General features: G+C 47.4%; 1 protein-coding gene across 1 annotated transcript; it reads left to right on the top strand.

The window, feature by feature from the left end:
• The first annotated feature begins 7,106 nt into the window (after positions 1-7,106).
• On the top strand, positions 7,107-11,060 carry LOC142908433 (uncharacterized). The gene is made up of 2 exons (XM_076059135.1): positions 7,107-7,211; positions 10,247-11,060. Exons 1-2 carry the CDS (start codon positions 7,151-7,153, stop codon positions 10,897-10,899), a joined length of 714 nt encoding a protein of 237 aa, XP_075915250.1. The 5' UTR covers positions 7,107-7,150; the 3' UTR covers positions 10,900-11,060.
• Positions 11,061-19,788: the final 8,728 nt, after the last annotated feature.

Below are 19,788 nucleotides of genomic sequence, written 5' to 3'. Positions count from 1 at the left end.
GGGCCGCGCAGGGTGGGGGGGGGGGGCGGAGGGGGGCCGGGGGGAGGGGCCAGGAGGGACGAGGGGGAGGGGCCAGGAGGGACGAGGGGGAGGGGCCAGGAGGGACGAGGGGGAGGGGCCAGGAGCGGGAGGGGGGGAGCCGTGGCGCCGCTCTTGGGCCGCGAGGACTCCCCCTGGGTCCGCGGCGCCACGCGGAGACCGCGACAGCAGCAGCAGCAGGAGGTGGTGGTGGTGGTGTTTGTGGTTGTAGGCACGGGAGAGGTGGTGGTGGTGTTTGTGGTTGTAGGCACGGGAGAGGTGGTGGTGGTGTTTGTGGTTGTAGGCACAGGAGAGGTGGTGGTGGTGTTTGTGGTTGTAGGCACGGGAGAGGTGGTGGTGGTGTTTGTGGTTGTAGGCACGGGAGAGGTGGTAGTGGTGTTTGTGGTTGTAGGCACGGGAGAGGTGGTGGTGGTGTTTGTGGTTGTAGGCACGGGAGAGGTGGTGGTTGTGTTTGTGGTTGTAGGCACGGGAGAGGTGGTGGTGGTGTTTGTGGTTGTAGGCACGGGAGAGGTGGTCACGGACAGGCGGTGAGTGCCGGGTGATGGAGGGGGGGGGTGAGGGAGTGGATTGCAGGGTGAGTGAGTTAATGAGGAGAATTAATAGGTGAGGAGGGTGAGTGAGTTGAAGGGTGAGGTGAGTGAGTGGGTGAGTGGTGAGTTCACGACAGGGAGATTGGGGCTGAGTGAGTGAACGCAGCGCACGGTAAAGATCCCCTGAGAGCATTCGCAAGAGTTGGACATTGAGTGCCGCTGTCAGGGTCCACACGCAAATTACTCACTTGGCATGATATACAAATTAACCATTGTAAACGATAACTTTTAAAAAACGTACGATATTTGTCAGAACTAATGCGATGTGCATTTAGCATATTTGTAGCACGTTAACCAACGTCAACATCGTCATTTAGAGTAACCATTAGTCCATACGTGTCACTTGCTAATAGTCCCCGGGTCAATCACAACTTTGCCGTGCGTGCAGGCTTTGTCTCTGGCTGCTCGCTAGGGCTGCGATGCCTTTCCATGCTACAAGATGACGTTCATTGCTCCTTCCACACCCCGACAATATTTACTGCAGTGTTCTATAACGCGGTAGTTGCGTTGCTGAATAACACCGCGTTGTGTAAACTCCCTCGTTACAATGACTAATACAGGGTAAAGCACAGTCCGTGATAACAGCGTGAGATGCGTGTGTCGGCTGAACAAAGACTGAGGCGCGTGGGGAGCATCAGGAAGCATCCAGCAGCATCCCAATGCCTCGTGTGACGCTGTGCCCAGGCAGCCGTACAACCGCACATTCCTACTCGCGCGACGTGGTTCTGTTGACTCAATCGCGTTATATCCACTTAGCATTCGCGTTATAAAACGTGTTCCCTAATACATCCATCGTGCCATATCCAAATGGCATTATGAAAACACGCGTTGAGGCAGAACGAACTCTATAAACTATTTTTATTTTACCAGGTGAGACCCACTGAGCTATGTGGCTGTTTTTCAGAAGCGACCTTTCCACAAATGATAGATCAGCGAAATGGCTAATCACATAGAAATGTGTAGCACCAGCCACAAATACTCTAGACATGGGATCCCCTTTGACAGGGTCAGTGTCTACTTAGATTCACTCACTCCGCCTATTGTCATGCGGCGTGCGCAGCTGCGTCGTGACACTTGGTAGAGTGCTGTCTTTGAGGCAGAGAGCTTTACAACCGTGTGCAGTGGTTAATTTGCTTAACAGCTTTACACCGAACTCCTTGCTTGTGGTAAAACATGTTTGCGACTTTGCTGATCGAGAACTATGCAGATTTAGATTCATAGTAACATGTACTTGGTGTGAGATGAACTTCCAAACAATTTCCTTTGCGCAACATCTTGCAATTAATGTCTTTTTAAATGGTCAGCTTAAGTGATTCCATGATGGTTATGTAACTTGTCCATTAAGATACTCTACGGAGCACAATTATTTCAGTATTATTTGTCATAAGTAAACTTTAAACTGAACCCATATGTGATATTATATTGCCTGATTATTTTATTTTTTAATGTAGTCTACATGCTCTTCTGGGGATATTACCCCACATTTACCATTCATTGATGTTCCCTTTGACATTGGTAATTGGCATTGTCACACCATAGTAATTCATGGGCAATTATGTAATTATCTCTGTGTCTATCTCTCTCTGCATCTGTCTGTGTGGGTGTCTCTCTCTGCCAGTGTGTTTTTCTCTATATGCGTCTCTCGTGTGTCTCTTTGTGTGTGCCTCTCTCTGTGTGGATGTCTCTCGGTGTCTGTCTCTCTCTTTCCTTTTCCACGATGTGGTGTTGTATTTACATGCAAATTCTACCTCTAGCCCCGCCCAATTACCCTTGGGCTGAGCTTATCTCAAGCCAATATAACTTCGTGTTTCAGCAGCTTTCTCGCTATCTTTTTTCACCTGATGATGATTGCTTGTGTTGCGATCGAAACGTCGTGATCAATTTTTTTTTTCTACCTACGTGACTTTACCGAAAGAACCAAAGAGTATTGTGATTGTAATTTTGATTGTGATCGTTGTGGTGGAGGTGGTGATATTGATGGTGGTATTAACGATAGCGGTGATTTTGGTGGTTGTAATGGTGGTATTGATGGTGGTAATGGTGGTTGACTATTACCCCTCTCGTGTCGTTACTTCCACCACCAGGTTTAAGAATCTGCTGGTGTCTGTGCTGGAGGTGGACGTCGGATATCTGTGCGGTCTGGAGCGGTGGACAATAGACTTCTGCAGCTCAATCAGGTGGACGCACTGGGCAGGGGGCAAGATGGTTGTGGCCTTAGAGACCCACTTACTCCCACAGAGAGCCATAGACTCACTCACAGAGTACACTCACACAGAGAGCCAAAGTCTCACTGACACAGAGCCATAGGCTCACTCACATGGAGACACATAGACTCACTCACACAGAGAACCATTGATTAACTCATTGTTTTTTTCGGTAAAGTCACATATGTAGAAATACCATAAAATTATATTAAAATAAATCAATCACGACGTTTCGACCGCAACACAAGCGATCTTGCAACACAAGATCTTGCAACACAAGATCGCTTGTGTTGCGGTCGAAACGTTGTGATTGATTTATTTTAATATAATTTTATGGTATTTCTACATACGTGACTTTACCGAAAAAAAACAATGAGTAATTTATGCAGTCACGAAAGCTTTAATTCTTTATTAACACACTTCTACGGGGAAGTTACCTTTACAATTCTGTACTAAACTAATTGCGCCCCCTTACATTTTCCTGCCCCTCCCTCTTCTGCTGCTGCCGTGCCCCTTGCTTTCTTCGGACCCTCCCCCCACCTCTACTACTTATTTTAAGCCTCTGTCTGTTCATCCCTCCGGCCCCTTTTTTCTTGCTTCTCTGTCCGTCTTTCCTCTTCTTACCTCTTGTGTCCCTGTATATGTATTTCTGCTATCTTATACCTCGTATTTGTTCACTCTGTCTATGCTGGTATGTTCAACCCAGAGGATGAACACGAAATTTAGCACTCTTCTGAAATTCGTGGTCTGCCAGGCAAGTGTCTAACTGTGTCGTTGGCCGACTGGTTTTGCATCACGTAAATTTTTCTTAGGTTTTTTGAATTCTCGTCTCTCATCTTCTTGTTGTATTTACCTCCGTGCAGTTTAACTCTCTCTATGTGTTGCGTTGATGCCACCCTATGTGCTATTTGTTTTTACAACTGATGAAGATCGCTTGTGTTGTGGTCGAAACGTCGTGATTGATTTATTTTAATATAATTTTATTGTATTTCAACATACGTGACTTTACCGAAAAAACCAATGAGTTAATCAATGGTTATCTGTGTGAGTGAGTCTATGTGTCTCCATGTGAGTGAGCCTATGGCTCTGTGTCAGTGAGACTTTGGCTCTCTGTGTGAGTGTACTCTGTGAGTGAGTCTATGGCTCTCTGTGGGAGTAAGTGGGTCTCTAAGGCCACCACCATCTTGCCCTCTGCCCAGTGCGTCCACCTGGTTGAGCTGCAGAAGTCTATTGTCCACCGCTCCAGACCCCACAGATATCTGACATCCACCTCCAGCACAGACACCAGCAGATTCTTAAACCAGGTGGTGGAAGTAAGGACACGAGAGGGGTAATAGTCAACCACCATTACCACCATCAATACCACCATTACAACCACCAAAATCACCGCTATCGTTAACACCACCATCAACATAACCACCTCCACCACAACGATCACAATCAAAATTACAATCCCAATACTCTTTGGTTCTTTCGGTAAAGTCACGTAGGTAGAAAAAATAATAGATCACGACGTTTCGATCGCAACACAAGCAACCATCATCGGGTGAAAAAAGATAGCGAGAAAGCTGCTGAAACACGAAGTTATATTGGCTTGAGATAAGCTCAGCCCAAGGGTAAGTGGGCGGGGCTAGAGGTAGAATTTGCATGTAAATACAACACCACATCGTGGAAAAGGAAAGAGAGACACAGACACCGAGAGATCCACACACAGAGAGAGGCACACACAAAGAGACACACGAGAGCCGCATATAGAGAAAAACACACCGGCAGAGAGAGACACCCACACAGGTAGATGCAGAGAGAGATAGACACAGAGAGAATTACATAATTGCCCATGAATTACTATGGTGTGACAATGCCAGTTACCAATGTCAAAGGGAACATCAATGAATGGTAAATGTGGGGTAATATCCCCAGAAGAGCATGTAGACTACATTAAAAATTAAAATAATCAGGCAATATAATATCACATATGGGTTCAGTTTAAAGTTTACTTATGAAAAATAATACTGAAATAATTGTGCTCCATAGATTATCTTAATGGTCAAGTTACATAAACATCACGGAATCACTTAAGCTGACCATTTAAAAATATATTAATTCCAAGATGTTGAGCAAAGGAAATTGTTTGGAAGTTCATCTCACACCAAGTACATGTTACTATAAATCTAAATCTGCATAGTTCTCGATCAGCAAAGTCGCAAACATGTTTTACCACAAGCAAGGAGTTCGGTGTAAAGCTGTCTAGAGTATTTGTGGCTGGTGCTACACATTTCTACGTGATTAGCCATTTCGCTGATCTATCATTTGTGGACAGGTCGCTTCTGAAAAACAGCCACATAGCTCAGTGGGTCTCACCTGGTAAAATAAAAAGTTTATAGAGTTCGTTCTGCCTCAACGCGTGTTTTCATGACGCCATTTGGATATGGCACGATGGATGTATTAGGGAACACGTTTTATAACACGAATGCTAAGTGGATATAACGCGATTGAGTCAACAGAACCACGTCGCGCGAGTAGGAATGTGCGGTTGTACGGCTGCCTGGGCACAGCGTCACACGAGGCATTGGGATGCTGCTGGATGCTTCCTGATGCTCCCCACAGGCCTCAGTCTTTGTTCAGCCGACACACGCATCTCACGCTGTTATCACGGACTGTGCTTTACTCTGTATTAGTCATTGTAACGAGGGAGTTTACACAACGCGGTGTTATTCAGCAACGCAACTACCGCGTTATAGAACACTGCATTAAATATTGTCGCGGTGTGGAAGGAGCAATGAACGTCATCTTGTGGCATGGAAAGGCATCGCAGCCCTAGTGAGCAGCCAGAGACAAAGCCTGCACGCACGGCAAAGTTGTGATTGACCCGGGGACTATTAGCAAGTGACACGTATGGACTAATGGTTACTCTAAATGACGATGTTGACGTTGGTTATAACGTGCTACAAATATGGTAAACGCACATCGCATTAGTTCTGACAAATAGCGGACTTTTTTTAAAGTTATCGTTTACAATGGTTAATTTGTATATCATGCCAAGTGAGTAATTTGCGTGTGGACCCTGACAGCGGCACTCAATGTCCAACTCTTGCGAATGCTCTCTGGGGATCTTTACCGTGAGCTGCGTTCACTCGCTCAGCCCCAATCTCCCTGTCGTGAACTCACCACTCGCCCACTCACTCACCTCACCCTTCAACTCACTCACCCTCCTCACCTATTAATTCTCCTCATTAACTCACTCACCCTGAAATCCACTCCCTCACCCCCCCCCCCTCCATCACCCGGCACTCACCGCCTGTCCGTGACCACCTCTCCCGTGCCTACAACCACAAACACCACCACCACCTCTCCCGTGCCTACAACCACAAACACCACCACCACCTCTCCCGTGCCTACAAACACAAACACCACCACCACCTCTCCCGTGCCTACAACCACAAACACCACCACCACCTCTCCCGTGCCTACAACCACAAACACCACCACCACCTCTCCCGTGCCTACAACCACAAACACCACCACCACCTCTCCCGTGCCTACAACCACAAACACCACCACCACCTCTCCCGTGCCTACAACCACAAACACCACCACCACCACCTCCTGCTGCTGCTGTCGCGGTCTCCGCGTGGCGCCGCGGGCCCAGGGGGAGGCCTCGCGGCCCAAGAGCGGCGCCACGGCACCCCCCTTCCCGCTCCTGGCCCCTCCCCCTCGTCCCTCCTGGCTCCTCCCCCTCGTACCTCCCGGCCCCTCGTCCCTCCTGGCTCCTCCCCCTCGTCCCTCCTGGCTCCTCCCCCTCGTCCCTCCTGGCCCCTCCCCCTTGTCCCTCCTGGCCCCTCGTCCCTCCTCCCGCTCGCGACGTGGAGTGAACTCAGCCCCCCCTCCGCCCCCCCCCACCCTGCGCGGCCCCACTGCCCATTGCAAGAATGGCGGGAAGCGGTCGCGGGGCCTACCGCGCGCCGCCTCTCGCGTGATTGGCTCGCTTCGCGTCACGTGGGGAAGGCGGAGGAAGAGTATGGGGGAGGAGCTGCGCGGTTAGGGGCGGGGCCGTGGAGTCACGTGGTGGGCAATGATTGCCAATAAGTGGGCAGGGATGGCTGTACGTCACATCCGGTGATATAGGACACGCCCCTTCGTGACGTGCCTCACGCTTCCTTCCGTCCCGCGTGCCGTCAACACGAGCTGAGCATGGCGCTGTTGACCGTTGGCGTTCTGCTCTTGGCCCTGCTTGGGATGGAGATCTTCATTTATCTTTGTTTTACACTTTCCATCTCAGACTTTTACCGCGAGACCACGACGCTGCAAACGGAGAGGATGGGCCTGCAGAATGTGGAGCTCTGTCAGAAGAACAAGACCATGGAAGTGGAGAAAGATGGTAAGCTACCATTTTCTTTGGTTCTTTCGGTAAAGTCACGTAGAATGAGAATAAAATAATAAATTGATAAAATAAAATAACACAATAATATTCTCACGACGTTTCGGCCACAATACAAGCGGCCTTCATCAGGTGAAGGGGACGAGACTGTCTGGAGGACAGCGCTGGAGTGAGAAAGCCACGCTGAGATCGCGATCTTTAAGCTGTGTGAGAAGAAACAAAGCGCCTTGACAAAGGAATTAACATATAATTTAGCATTGAAATGGCTGAGTGATTAGCTTGTGACTGGTCACAGAAAAGGCTATGTTAAGTTAAAGCATACACATCCGCAAAGGCACCCCTTGACAAAGGAATTAGCATAGAATTTAGCATTGAAATAGCTGAGTGATTAGCTTGTAACTGGTGACAGAAATAGCTATGTTAAAGTCAGAGCATATACATTCACCGAGGCACCTAGTACAAATCAAACAGGAGAATTTAGCATTGAAATAACTAGGCGAATTTAGCATTGAAATAACTGAGTGATTAGCTTGTGACTGTTCACAGAAATGGCTATGTTGAAGTTAAGGCCTACACATCTGAGCTATTCACAGTAACTGGGTATACAATACAATATATAATGAATACTATATACTGAACCAATTAAAAATACAAAAAATTAAATTACCTCAATGTTATCAATAAACTCTATATTCTCCAATCAGCTAAGCTACCAACAATAAGTCGTTATATATCACAATGCTATATGGCGAAAAATGGGTGGATTCTTACCCTCAACTTTAGCAACACGGATAGCTACGGGTCCCGTTCAGACGGACGAGTTCATCGATGGTCGGAACAGAGGAGGGGGAGAGAGACAGCTGCGAGGCGCTGTTATACTCCATGTTGTAAACCATACCATTAACCACGGTTAAGCTATCCTGATATAGTATTCATTATATATTGTATTGTATATCCAGTTACTGTGAATAGCTCAGATGTGTAGGCCTTAACTTCAACATAGCCATTTCTGTGACCAGTCACAAGCTAATCACTCAGTTATTTCAATGCTAAATTCGCCTAGTTATTTCAATGCTAAATTCTCCTGTTTGATTTGTACTAGGTGCCTCGGTGAATGTATATGCTTTGACTTTAACATAGCTATTTCTGTGATCAGTTACAAGCTATTCATTAAGCTATTTCAATGCTAAATTCTATGCTAATTCCTTTGTCAAGGAGTGCCTCTGCGGATGTGTATACTTTAACTTAGCTATTTCAATGCTAAATTCTATGCTAATTCCTTTGTCAAGGGGTGCCTTTGCGGATGTGTATGCTTTAACTTTAATATAGCCTTTTCTGTGACCAGTCACAAGCTAATCACTCAGCCATTTCAATGCTAAATTAAATGCTAATTCCTTTGTCAAGGCGCTGTGTTTCTTCTCACACAGCTTAAAGGTCGTGATCTCAGCGTGGCTTTCTCACTCCAGCGCTGTCCTCCAGACAGTCTCGTCCCCTTCACCTGATGAAGGCCGCTTGTGTTGTGGCCGAAACGTCGTGAGAATATTATTGTGTTATTTTATTTTATCAATTTATTATTTTATTCTCGTTCTACGTGACTTTACCGAAAGAACCAAAGAAGATGAATCCTTGCAGTCACGAAAACTTTAAATCGAAATTTAAGCTACCATTCTTAGATGTTCTGTTTGAGAGGAGACCTGATGGCTCATTGGGGCATTCTGTCTACAGGAAACCCACCCACACAGATTCCTACTTGAAACCTGATCCCCACCACCACCCAGCCCAAAAGAATTCTCTCATCAAAACTTCATACCATAGGGCTCATTGCATTTCGGACCAACACCACCTGACCAGTGAATTAAAACATGTACACCTGGCCCTCAAAAGGAATGGTTACTCTGACCGTACCATCCGCCAAGCTGTTTCTCCCTCCATACAGAAACAACCACTTGATACTCCGGCCAAAACCATCACACTACCATATATAGCAGGCGTTACTAAAAAGATTTCCAAAATTCTAAACAAACACAAGATCCAGGTCCGGTTCAATACAGTACACAAAATTCGTGATCTGATCCCATCCGTGAAGGATGGCATTCCTGACTTACAGTACCCCGGGGTTTACAAATTGAGTTGTACCTGCGGTGATTGCTATATCGGGGAGACAAAGCGACATGTCTCTGACCGAATTCGCGAGCACAAATCAGATTTGAAACACAGCAAAACGAATTCTTTGCTGATCACTGTTACAACGCTGTGGGTGATCACGATATAATTTTCTCCAATACCAAGGTTCTTTGCAAACCCACGGGTTTTTATCAGAGATTTGTTCACGAAGCAATTCAGATCTACAAACACAGACACAATTTCAACCGAGAAGTTGGTTTCAAATTAAGCAACCATTGGAAAGATGTTCTAAATCGAACTAAACATAAACTAATTTCTGTGGTACAGTATATTTTTCAAGTAGTGGTACCCCAAACTTTCCCAGCTCTCAGCTCCCCCCCCTCCCGCTCCTGGCCCCTCCCCCTCGTCCCTCCTGGTCCCTCCCCCTCGTCCCTCCTGGCCCCTCCCCCTCGTCCCTCCTCCCGACTCGCGACGTGGAGTGAACTCGCCCCCGCCCCCCGCGCCCCACCCTGAGCGGCCCCGCCGCCCATTGCAAGAATGGCGGGAAGCGGACGCGGGGCCGACCGCGCGCCGCCTCTCGCGTGATTGGCTCGCTTCGCGTCACGTGGGGAAGGCGGAAGAAGAGTATGGGGGAGGAGCTGTGTGGTTAGGGGCAGGGCCGTGGAATCACGTGGTGGGCAATGATTGACAATAAGTGGGCAGGGATGGCTGTTACGTCATAGTGTACGTCACATCCGGTAATGACGTCACGATAGATAACCCGCCCCTTCGTGACGTGTCTCACACTTGCTTCTGTCCCGCGTGCCGTCAACTCGAGCTGAGCATGGTGCTGCTGATCGTTGGCGTTCTGGTCTTGGCCATGCTTGGGATGGGGATCTTCATATATCTTCTTTTTACGCTTTCCATTTCAGACTTTGACCATGAGACCACGACGCTGTCTACGGAGAGGATGGGCCTGCAGAATGTGGAGCTCTGTCAGAAGAGCAAGATGCTCCGTCTGGAGCTACAGCATCAGCTGGAGGAGTTCATGGAGAACCGAGAGACTCTCCAGAGAGAGATCAGGAGCCTGGTTCAACAGCTTAAAGAGCGCCAGTTGGAGCTGGAGCCCACGAGAGTGCCTTGCAGGGAGAGCAAGTCTCTCCATGCGGATTTTCTCCGAGACTGCAATGCAGCACAGCGGCAAATGTCGCTGCGCTGTGAAAACGAAGATCTCCAGAGGTCGCTGCACGCCCACCTGAGGAAGTTGAACTTCCTGAATCCGCAGAGAGGGCAGGAACAGTTTAGGCTGCGCGGGAAGCTGGTGCGTCACGAGGACATGTGGCATGGGGAAAAGAGGCTGCAAGAAGAGAACCTGCATCTCCGTAGCCAGCTGAAAGAGCTAATATGGACCGTGTCTCAAATGTACAATGCCACCACCACCGACGCCACTTCCACCGCCGCTGCCACAGCTTCCACCACCGCAACCGTTTCCACCACCACTTCTGCCACCACCACCAAGCCCAAGAAGATGAAGAGATTTAGCCATTGGTTCCGAAAATTGCTGAAGCGCAAGTCGGCCATTTAAAAATATTGGGGAAATTGTGAAAATGACACCACCCTAATTAAAACATTACTCAGAAAGACAAACATACCCCATAGAACATCAACAAAGTCATATATAAGACAAAATATCGTACATTTGCATGCAACACTCTAATAAATACTGTATTGTGAGCAAAACATAAAGTTACTTAAATGGAAAAAAAAAATCTGTTATTGTCACTTACCTTTAGTCCGGATGCCGGTCTGCTTGTCGGGAGGGGGCGTAATGAGTACCTGCACACACGGGGGCGGTGGGAGGGGGGTGAACGTCCATACACACACACAACAGCGACAATCATCCGCTGTATAGCCTTACCAGAATGTTGGGGCAAGCGCCTATGAAGCTCTGAATGGCACACGGGGTGAATGGCCAGCACCCCGCCCGGCTGCCTCTCTTTATCTCTCCATACACGAGACTCACAGGCGTACATGCGTCCGTGCACACACGCACAACAACAACGCAACAACCGTCGTTCACCCCTAAGTGGCGGTGACATCACCACAGCACTTGTGCCATGCTCGGTGCATTTTGAGGCCACGTGAAGTGTCGAAGGCTGACTGGCAGGAGGTCATGTAATAGACGCAGGTGCCATGGATTGACTTAGGAAGATGATGGGCAGATGCAACAGCCGTGCTCCCCACTGTGCCAACTTTATTTGTGTCAGTTGTTTGGCGCTCTGCTCGTTGTTTTGAGCCTCGCTCCTCTGCCCTATGCTGTTGCTGGAGGGCAACTGCCTCCACCTCCCCAGCAGCGCCTTTCATGAACCTCCACAGAAGCCGATCGTGACACTGCTGATACCAGTCATCAATAAGTCAAATCAGCTCCACATCCTTCTGCACCACATCAGTCCATCTCTTCTCTACCCCGTACCACGCCCATTTAGCACCATCTATCCAGCCAAATTGAAGCTGCTTGGTGATGCCGTGACTGTGCATACGGACTGCATGACACAATCAACGCAGCCTCGCTTGCTGGAGGAGCCCACAGATGGGCATTTGTCCAGATATTCTAGGAATCTGTGAGCTTACAAAGTCCAGTCTGGTTAAACCCTGAATAGATCGTGGGCAAGCTAACCTTAATGTTCCTTTCGAGAGAGATAAGGGAGGGTATAACTGTGGCTGAGAATACATGAAGATTTTTATGGAGTGACATGCCAGGTAGCTTCCACACTGTTGAGCAGCTGATGAAAATATAATGCTGCTCGAATTATTTTAAATGAGACCTCGGCTCCCAAAACGGAGTTGATCATCAGCACACTGCCCACTTCACTCTCTCCTCAGGTGCCCCAAATACATGAGGAATTGAGGAAGGGAGCATTTTTATGATGTAAAATACGCAGGGAGGTGATTTGTTTTCGTGGGGCTGATGGTAACGGCCCATATTTTAGTAGCATGCTTCATGTTTAGCTGTAGTGTCTCCAACTTCTCCTTAGAGTGGGCAGTAATCACCAGATCATCCGCATTCATAATATGGTTTAACAATAGAGCCATACCATGACCGGCTCAGGCATCGATCAGCCTCCCATTATATCTATACCAGATAAATTCTACTGGTACATCCGTGGAAATCGTCTCAAACTACGTAGTCAAAGAAAATGTTCAGTCGTGTAGGGGGCAGAGGACATCCATGTCGCACATTACTCACACATTCTATCATCCCTTAGCTCCATTACGTCGATTTTTCATGAGACAGCAGTTGTCTTTCTATTGTTTATATATGCTTTATCGAAAGAAGAAAATAGTATATTTGCTTTAATTACTGTAACTGTGTTTTATTTAGCTTTGTTAATTTGGGTGATCCAGGTCTCTCTTGCAAATGAGACTCATCCTGGTCACTTTAGTTCTCGCCTTGTTCAACTCAATAAACTGGTACTCACTCCATTATGAACTCACCCACTTCCTTAAATCTATGACTCACGTAAATACTCCCTCTCTCTCCTCATGAGTCATATATTTACCTGATCACACAATCACCCGATCATTCACTGTGTCAACCTCACTCACGCACTTTTTCATGCTCTCAAGAATGACCCACCCATTCTATCACTACATTAATCATCATCCCCTTCCCTCATTGACCCACTGGTAAAATTAAAATACTCGACAGTAACAACACGTGAGATTGTACTCAGGCTTACACTCACATGTGTAAAGAAGCTCCTTTGCAGGTTCCATTTGATAGATGATTTATTTCACGATGACGTATTTACAACGCAAGAGTACGACTCACACGAACCTTCCCCCGTACAGTAACCTGTACCTGTTTCAACCCATCTCCACTGCCCCCACTATCAACTTTGCCATCCAAGAGAAGTGAAGTAGAAGACAATAGAGTCTGCTGAGAGAATCTACCGGGGAAAACTGCTGGAAGTTACCAGGGCGTGGCCGTGCGGGTATATAAGGGGGAGCGTGGCCCATAAATGGGGTGATGCCTTGGGGACTGAAGAACAACTGCAGGTGGACGACATCGGGGCCGACTGTTGGAAATCAACATGGTGGAAACCATCAAGAAAGACTGTTCGAGATTAATCTACTCTATTAGAAACCACCGGGACTGCAGATAGTCATAGCCTTGTGCAACGTGTGAGTCGCACTCTCACCTTGTAAATATGTTATCGTCGGGAATAAATAATCTAGAAAATGAAACCTGCGAAGGGGCTTCTTTACACATGTAAGAATGCAGGACATGCTTTATCAGCAGGCTGTTGTTTTTGTCTACAACAGACCTATGCACACGATCTTGAAAATGTCATTTGATTAGGATTGTCACCTTCAACCCATTCTGAAATCGTCCAACTACCAAAACCCTTGTCTGCATTATACCTAAAACTTGACCAACGTGGCAATGTTATTTTCTCATTTTATTGACAGTAAACAAAAAACATGGCATAGTTTTTTTTAATTTCCCTGTTAACTTGTACATACGAGTGGAACGGTGGCACAATGGTTTGTGCATTGCACTATGAATCAGGCCACTTGAGTTTGATTCTCGGTTATAGTTAACATCAAACAAACTGGCCATGAGCCTTTTCGTTATCAACCCACGTTGAGAAGCACGATGGTGTATGTTTGAAACAATCTCCATGACTGATCCAGTATGGGAAAACTTCACCCATGACAATGGTTATACATTTATTATTGTTTTTGTTGTATATTACCACCAAAGGAGTAACTTCATACCTGTTAGCCAGCCTATATATACTTATAGATAAACTTTCGCCTAAACACCACCATTGGGATGAAGCTGACTTGGTATCTTCCATACTCTTTGGTTCTTTCGGTAAAGTCACGTAGGTATAAAATAAAATAAATCACGACGTTTCGGGTGCAACACAAGCGTCCGTCATGAGATGGCAAAGCATGATCTGCTGTTGAGGCAGAATGTTTAAAAGAGTTTGAAATGGGTGTAGCCCAAGGGCCGTAAATAAGTGGGCGGGGCCAGTGATGTTAATGTGAGAAATTAGCATGTAAATGTAAGAACGGAGAGCGGCCTCCTCGTAGAGGGCATCAAAGTGGCCATGTTAATGTGAGAGATTAGCATGTTAAAGTAATATCGAAGAGTGGTGGAATCCAAAGGCATGAGAGTGCAATCCAAAGGACATGTGAGCATGAGAGATCTAAGAGAGAGGCATAGAGAGAGACACAAAGAGTCGGAAATAACAGCTGACATAGGCAGGTAGGATGGAAATATCAGAGTCATAAAGAAGGTACACCACTCTGTGCTATCGTCTCCACCAAAGAGTATGAATCCCTGCATTCATGAAAGCTTTAATTTAAGATTATTCCAGCAGACTTTACCGTCTTCTATCTCGAACCTTCCCTCGTACGGTACCATGCACCTGTTTCCACCCATCTCCACTGACACCACTATAACTTTTGCCATGTACAGTACCCTACATCACCCTCTTCTGCCCATAAAAAATATCTGTCCCGGCTAAAACTCTAATTTAACAGGTCCCTGCAGGGTAGGCTGGTAGGAACATTGGAATTTTGCGCAATTTTATTTTTACACCCCAATAGCACGAGATTTCACTTCGTTAAAGTATTGAAAGGGGACGGACGGACGCATTAATCTATTGCAAGCTGGTACACTCATCTATTGCAGGCTGGTACACTCAGTTTACAACTTCGTTCCTACCAGTAATAGGGAACTCTATGTGGGAATCAATGGGATCGCACACGGGATTCAATGATGTGGGCATGGAGTACAAAACATTTAACCTCTGGGTTAATGCATAACATAGGCGCTTGAATCAAGGGGGGGAAGGCATTACAACCCAACTTGACCATTCAGTATCATCACCAAACTCTTACGTGGGCTGCCCTATTGAAGGTGTACATTCTTAGGTAAACAATACGCAACATCATTAGCCCTACATTTACAACAAGCCATCAATATGTACTGTAGGTGTGGTCGAGCAGCACATTCGATTCGGTGACACTCCTTCTCGGCACCTCTAAATTAGTCCGTCGGCCTCCCTCATCGTGGTCATCTTCATTCCGGTCGATCCTGAGAGGAGAGTGCGGGGGCACTATTTCTGTGAGGAGGATGCTCCCCTCCCTGGCATTCGTCATGCCGCCCCTGGACACGGCCTTTTTGAGCCTGAACCATCCCTTGTGACGTCAGTTCTCTATATGGTTTAGGGCGACTCGGATTAACCACCCATCTCTGGTGTCCCATTTGTATGCGAACACTTTGCGGGCAGAGGATTTTAACAATTCCACTGGGCTTTGCCAAGGATGGTGTAGTTTGGCGGATTTTCTAACCCGGACCTCAGGACAGTGTAACCAGGCCCGATCACCCTGTTCAAAGGGTACAGGCGTCTCCGTTCTTTTCCGCAACCGTTTGTTTGCTATTTGCGATCTGCCTGACTCCGCTATCGCGGCTTCACGAGCTTCACAGAGCTTTTTAACTGGCAGTCTGAGGGAGGCTGGCGACGACACAACTTTAGCAGGGAAAGCCACCAGTTGGTCCTCAATAGGTGGCTCAGGGTCTCTCCCATACATCAAAAAGAAGGGGAAGAGCCCGGCCGATGCATGTGGCACTCTACAATATGCCCCTAGGACCCCTGGGATGTGCAAGTCCCAGTTCATCTGATCACCATTTACAACATGGCACAACATTGCGGACAGCGTGCGGTTAAGCCTATCTACTTGTCCATCACACTGCAGGTGGTACGGTGGCGTTCGAATTTTTCTTAGTGCCCACGATATTACAAACCTCTCGCAACAGATTAGTAGAAAAATTCTGACCCTGGCCTGTTAGACGTTTCTCAGTGGGGCCCATGTCCAATACATAGCCATGGAGAAAGGCTTCTGCTATTATTGCAGCCGTTTGGTCATGTATTGGCCATGCAACGAGCCAGTGTGTGCAATACTCCATCCCCTCGAGCAAATATTTATTTTATCCTTGCTGTTTTAGGAAATGCACCCAGGATATCCAACGCTACTAGTTCGTTTACCCTCACCACTGCGATCGACTGCAGTGGAGGCTGCATAGGATGGGGAGCAGGTTTCCTATTTGCACACTCCTGACAATGATTACCCGCTCGCGTACATCTTTTGACATCACTGGCCAAAAATATCGAGCCTGCAGTGTGAGCAATGTGTATCGGTGGCCCAAGTGCATTTGTTGTTTGGCGTGCACTTCTAGTAGCAACTGTTTTTGCAAGGGTTTTTGGACCACTAGGCAACAACGCTGCATCTTCATGTCCCACCTCATCAGGAGTTCTCGCCATGGGATGAATGGCTCCCCCTTTTGACCAGTTTGAGCACATTCAGCTGCCTGTGCAGCCAATGACTGTATAATTTCATCCTATTTTTGCAATCGGATTCATTCGGTCCTTATCAGCCCAAGATCATGATCTGCGGGTGGTACATCATTTTCTATCGTTGCTGTGTTTATTGACATCACCTGTCTCGGCGAGTCAGGGAGGGTCGGTTTACACCATGCTGCTCCTGTCGCTGCTGCTACGACCGATCTCACTAACTTTTTCCACTTAGCCCGAGATGTTGGCCCAATTTTCCCTGTTGTTTCACTCCAGGTCGATGTGATCGAGTGGTGTGCTAGTGATGTTGGTGATGAGTGTTTTGGAAATGAGGTGAACGTGTGATCTGGCAGGGTGTACAGGCGACACGCCTGGGTGTTTCTTGGTTGTCTCGGGATGACTTCCCCTCGGCAACCTCTCGCGATGTGGCCCGGCCTCCCGCAGTGGTAGCAGTATATCACCGCATGGTCCTGGATTCCTCCGTGGTTGTGCCATGGTCGCTGATGCTGTAGTTGACACCTTGAATCGTTGAACCCCTGGATGGCCACAGCCATCTCTTCCAAGGTCGCCTGCAGATCACCCTCCATGCTGGGCATTGCGGCGGTCCCTGTTGTTGCTGTCCCTGTTGGCTCCGTTGGTCCTCCTGCTCCTCCATTCTCCATCACCCTTGTCACATGGGCTGCTACTTCACATGGTGCCCTGGGATCTGTGTGTGCCCAGAGGCATTTAGCAAACTACATTGAAGTTTGCTCACTCTCTGGCACAATCGGCAATGTAATGCCACTTTGATAGAGGAGAGTTTGTAGCCGCTCCGCCACTAGCACGTCTCAGGTCGTCATGTCCATCCTTGGAAATGCCACATCTGCAACCGCTTGCAAGGTACTTCTATAAGCCATCAGTGGCTCGCTCTCTCCTCTTCTCCAGGCCGAAAATTTCTGCCTTGTGCTGGACGCAGGACAGAAAACATCGGCCATCCATTGACAACCTTGTTGGGTTGTGGCAGGTTGATTTTCCGGGATCATAAAGAAGGCCAATAGTGCTCTGTCATCCAACACCGTAGGCAGCAGTCGTAGCACTTCATCGTCAATCAATCGGCTGACTCTGACAGCTGCTTCAAATCTTTTGATGAATGCAATCCAATCGCCTCCCGTATTTTTCTGCATGGTGGTCAAGGTCTGTTGAACAGCTTCTAGTTGTGGTTGAGTCATTTGATTGGTTCCCGCCTGCTGCTCGACGGGGGGAAGCGATGGCTGCCGCCCTATGGCGCTTTCTTCTCGCCATTGCGGTCCATGGTGGAGATGGATCTGGCTTAAGCCGCGCACTACCTGTTCCTTCCTCTTCTCCTTTCTTCATCATCGAAATTATCAGTCGATCCACCACTGAGGTAAGGTGGTCCAACCTGTCCAACAGCTGCCGCTAATTTTATTTGTTCGGCGATGCTGGTTCTTGGGTCTTTGGCGGAGCATCCACTTCCATCGGGAACTTGGCTGCCAACGGGGTCCGACTCTCACTCGCGCCATTTGCCGAGTCTCAAAAACCCGGAGCGCTTAGGGTTGATAACTCGTCCTCTGCAGGAGCTCTTCGGCGGGTCTTCCTTCTTGAACTTGTAGACTGTATCCCACCACTGCCACCAGAAGCTCCTTTGCAGGTTCCATTTTTGAGAAGAGAGTGCAACTCACACGCTTCACAAGGGTATGACTATCTGCAGCCCCAGTGTTTTCCACTACATTCATCTCGAACAGTCTTTCTTAATGGTTTCCACCATGTAGATATCCAACAGTCGGCCCCGATGTCAGCCACCTGCAGTCGTCCTTCAGTCTCCGAGCTAGCGCCCAAATTGCGGGCCTCGCTCCCCCTTTTCTACCCACTCAGCCTCGCCCTGGCAGCTTCCAGCAGTTTCCTTGGTACATTCTTCCAGCAGACTCAACCGTCTTCTACTTCCTTTCTCTTAGATGGCAAAGGATATAGTGGTGTCAGTGTTGATGGGTGGAAACAGATGCAGGGTACTGTACGAGGGAAGGTTCATGTGAGTCGTACTTTTGCGTTGTAAATACGTTATCGTGAAATAAATCATCTAGACAATCTAACCTGCGAATGAGCTTCTTTAAACACGTGAGTGTTAGACTGCGTATTTCCATTTTACCAGTGGGTCAATGAGGGAAGCGGATGGTGAGTAAGGTAGTGAGTGATGGGATGAGTAGGTCATTGGTGAGATTGTGAAATAGTGCGTGAGTGATGTTGGCACAGTGAATGATCAGGTGGTTGCCTGGGTTATCAGGTCAATATATGACTCATGAGGAAGGAGAGGACGTATTTACGTGAGTCATAAAGTAAGGGAAGTGGGTGAGTTCATAATGGAGTAAGTAGTAATTTATTTAGTTAAAACAGGTGAGAACTAAAGAGACTAGGATGATTCTCATTTGCAAGAGAGACCTGGATCACCAAAATAACAAAAGCTAAATAAAAACACAGAGTTACAGTAATGAAAAGCATATATAAACAATAGAAAAACAACTGCTGTGTCTCATGGGAAATCGATATAATGGAGTTAAGGGATGATAGAATATGTGAGTAATGTGCGACATGGATGTCCTCTGGCCCCTACACGACTTAACATTTTCTTTGACTACTTAGTAATGAGACGATTTCCATGGATGTACCAGTAGAATTTATATCTGGTATAGATATAATGGGAGGCTGATCGATGCACGAGTCCGGTCATGGTATGGCTCTCTATAGTTAAACCAGATTATGAATGCGGATGATCTGGTGATTACTGCCCACTCTAAGGAGTTGGAGACACTCCATGTAAACACGGAACATGCTACTAAAATATGGGCCGTTACCATCAGCCCCACAAAATCAAATCACCTCCCTGGGTATTTTACATCATCAAAATGCTCCCCTCCCTCAATTCCCCATGTATTTTGAGGCAGTTGTGGAGAGAGTGGAGATATTTCCGTACTTGGGCAGTGTGCTCATGACCAACTCTGTTTTGGGAGCCGAGGTCTCACTTCGATTCATTCGAGCGGCATTATATTTTCATCAGCTGCGTAACATTGTATGGAAGCTACCTTATCTGTTACTCCATACAAACCTTCATG

The sequence above is a fragment of the Petromyzon marinus genome (genome assembly GCF_048934315.1).
Source record: "Petromyzon marinus isolate PM22_M1 ecotype Great Lakes invasive population chromosome 84 unlocalized genomic scaffold, UKy_Petmar_22M1.pri1.0 chr84_unloc.3, whole genome shotgun sequence".
In the NCBI taxonomy this organism is placed as follows: Eukaryota; Metazoa; Chordata; class Hyperoartia; order Petromyzontiformes; family Petromyzontidae; genus Petromyzon; species Petromyzon marinus.
This window is presented reverse-complemented; position numbering and strand designations above follow the sequence as displayed.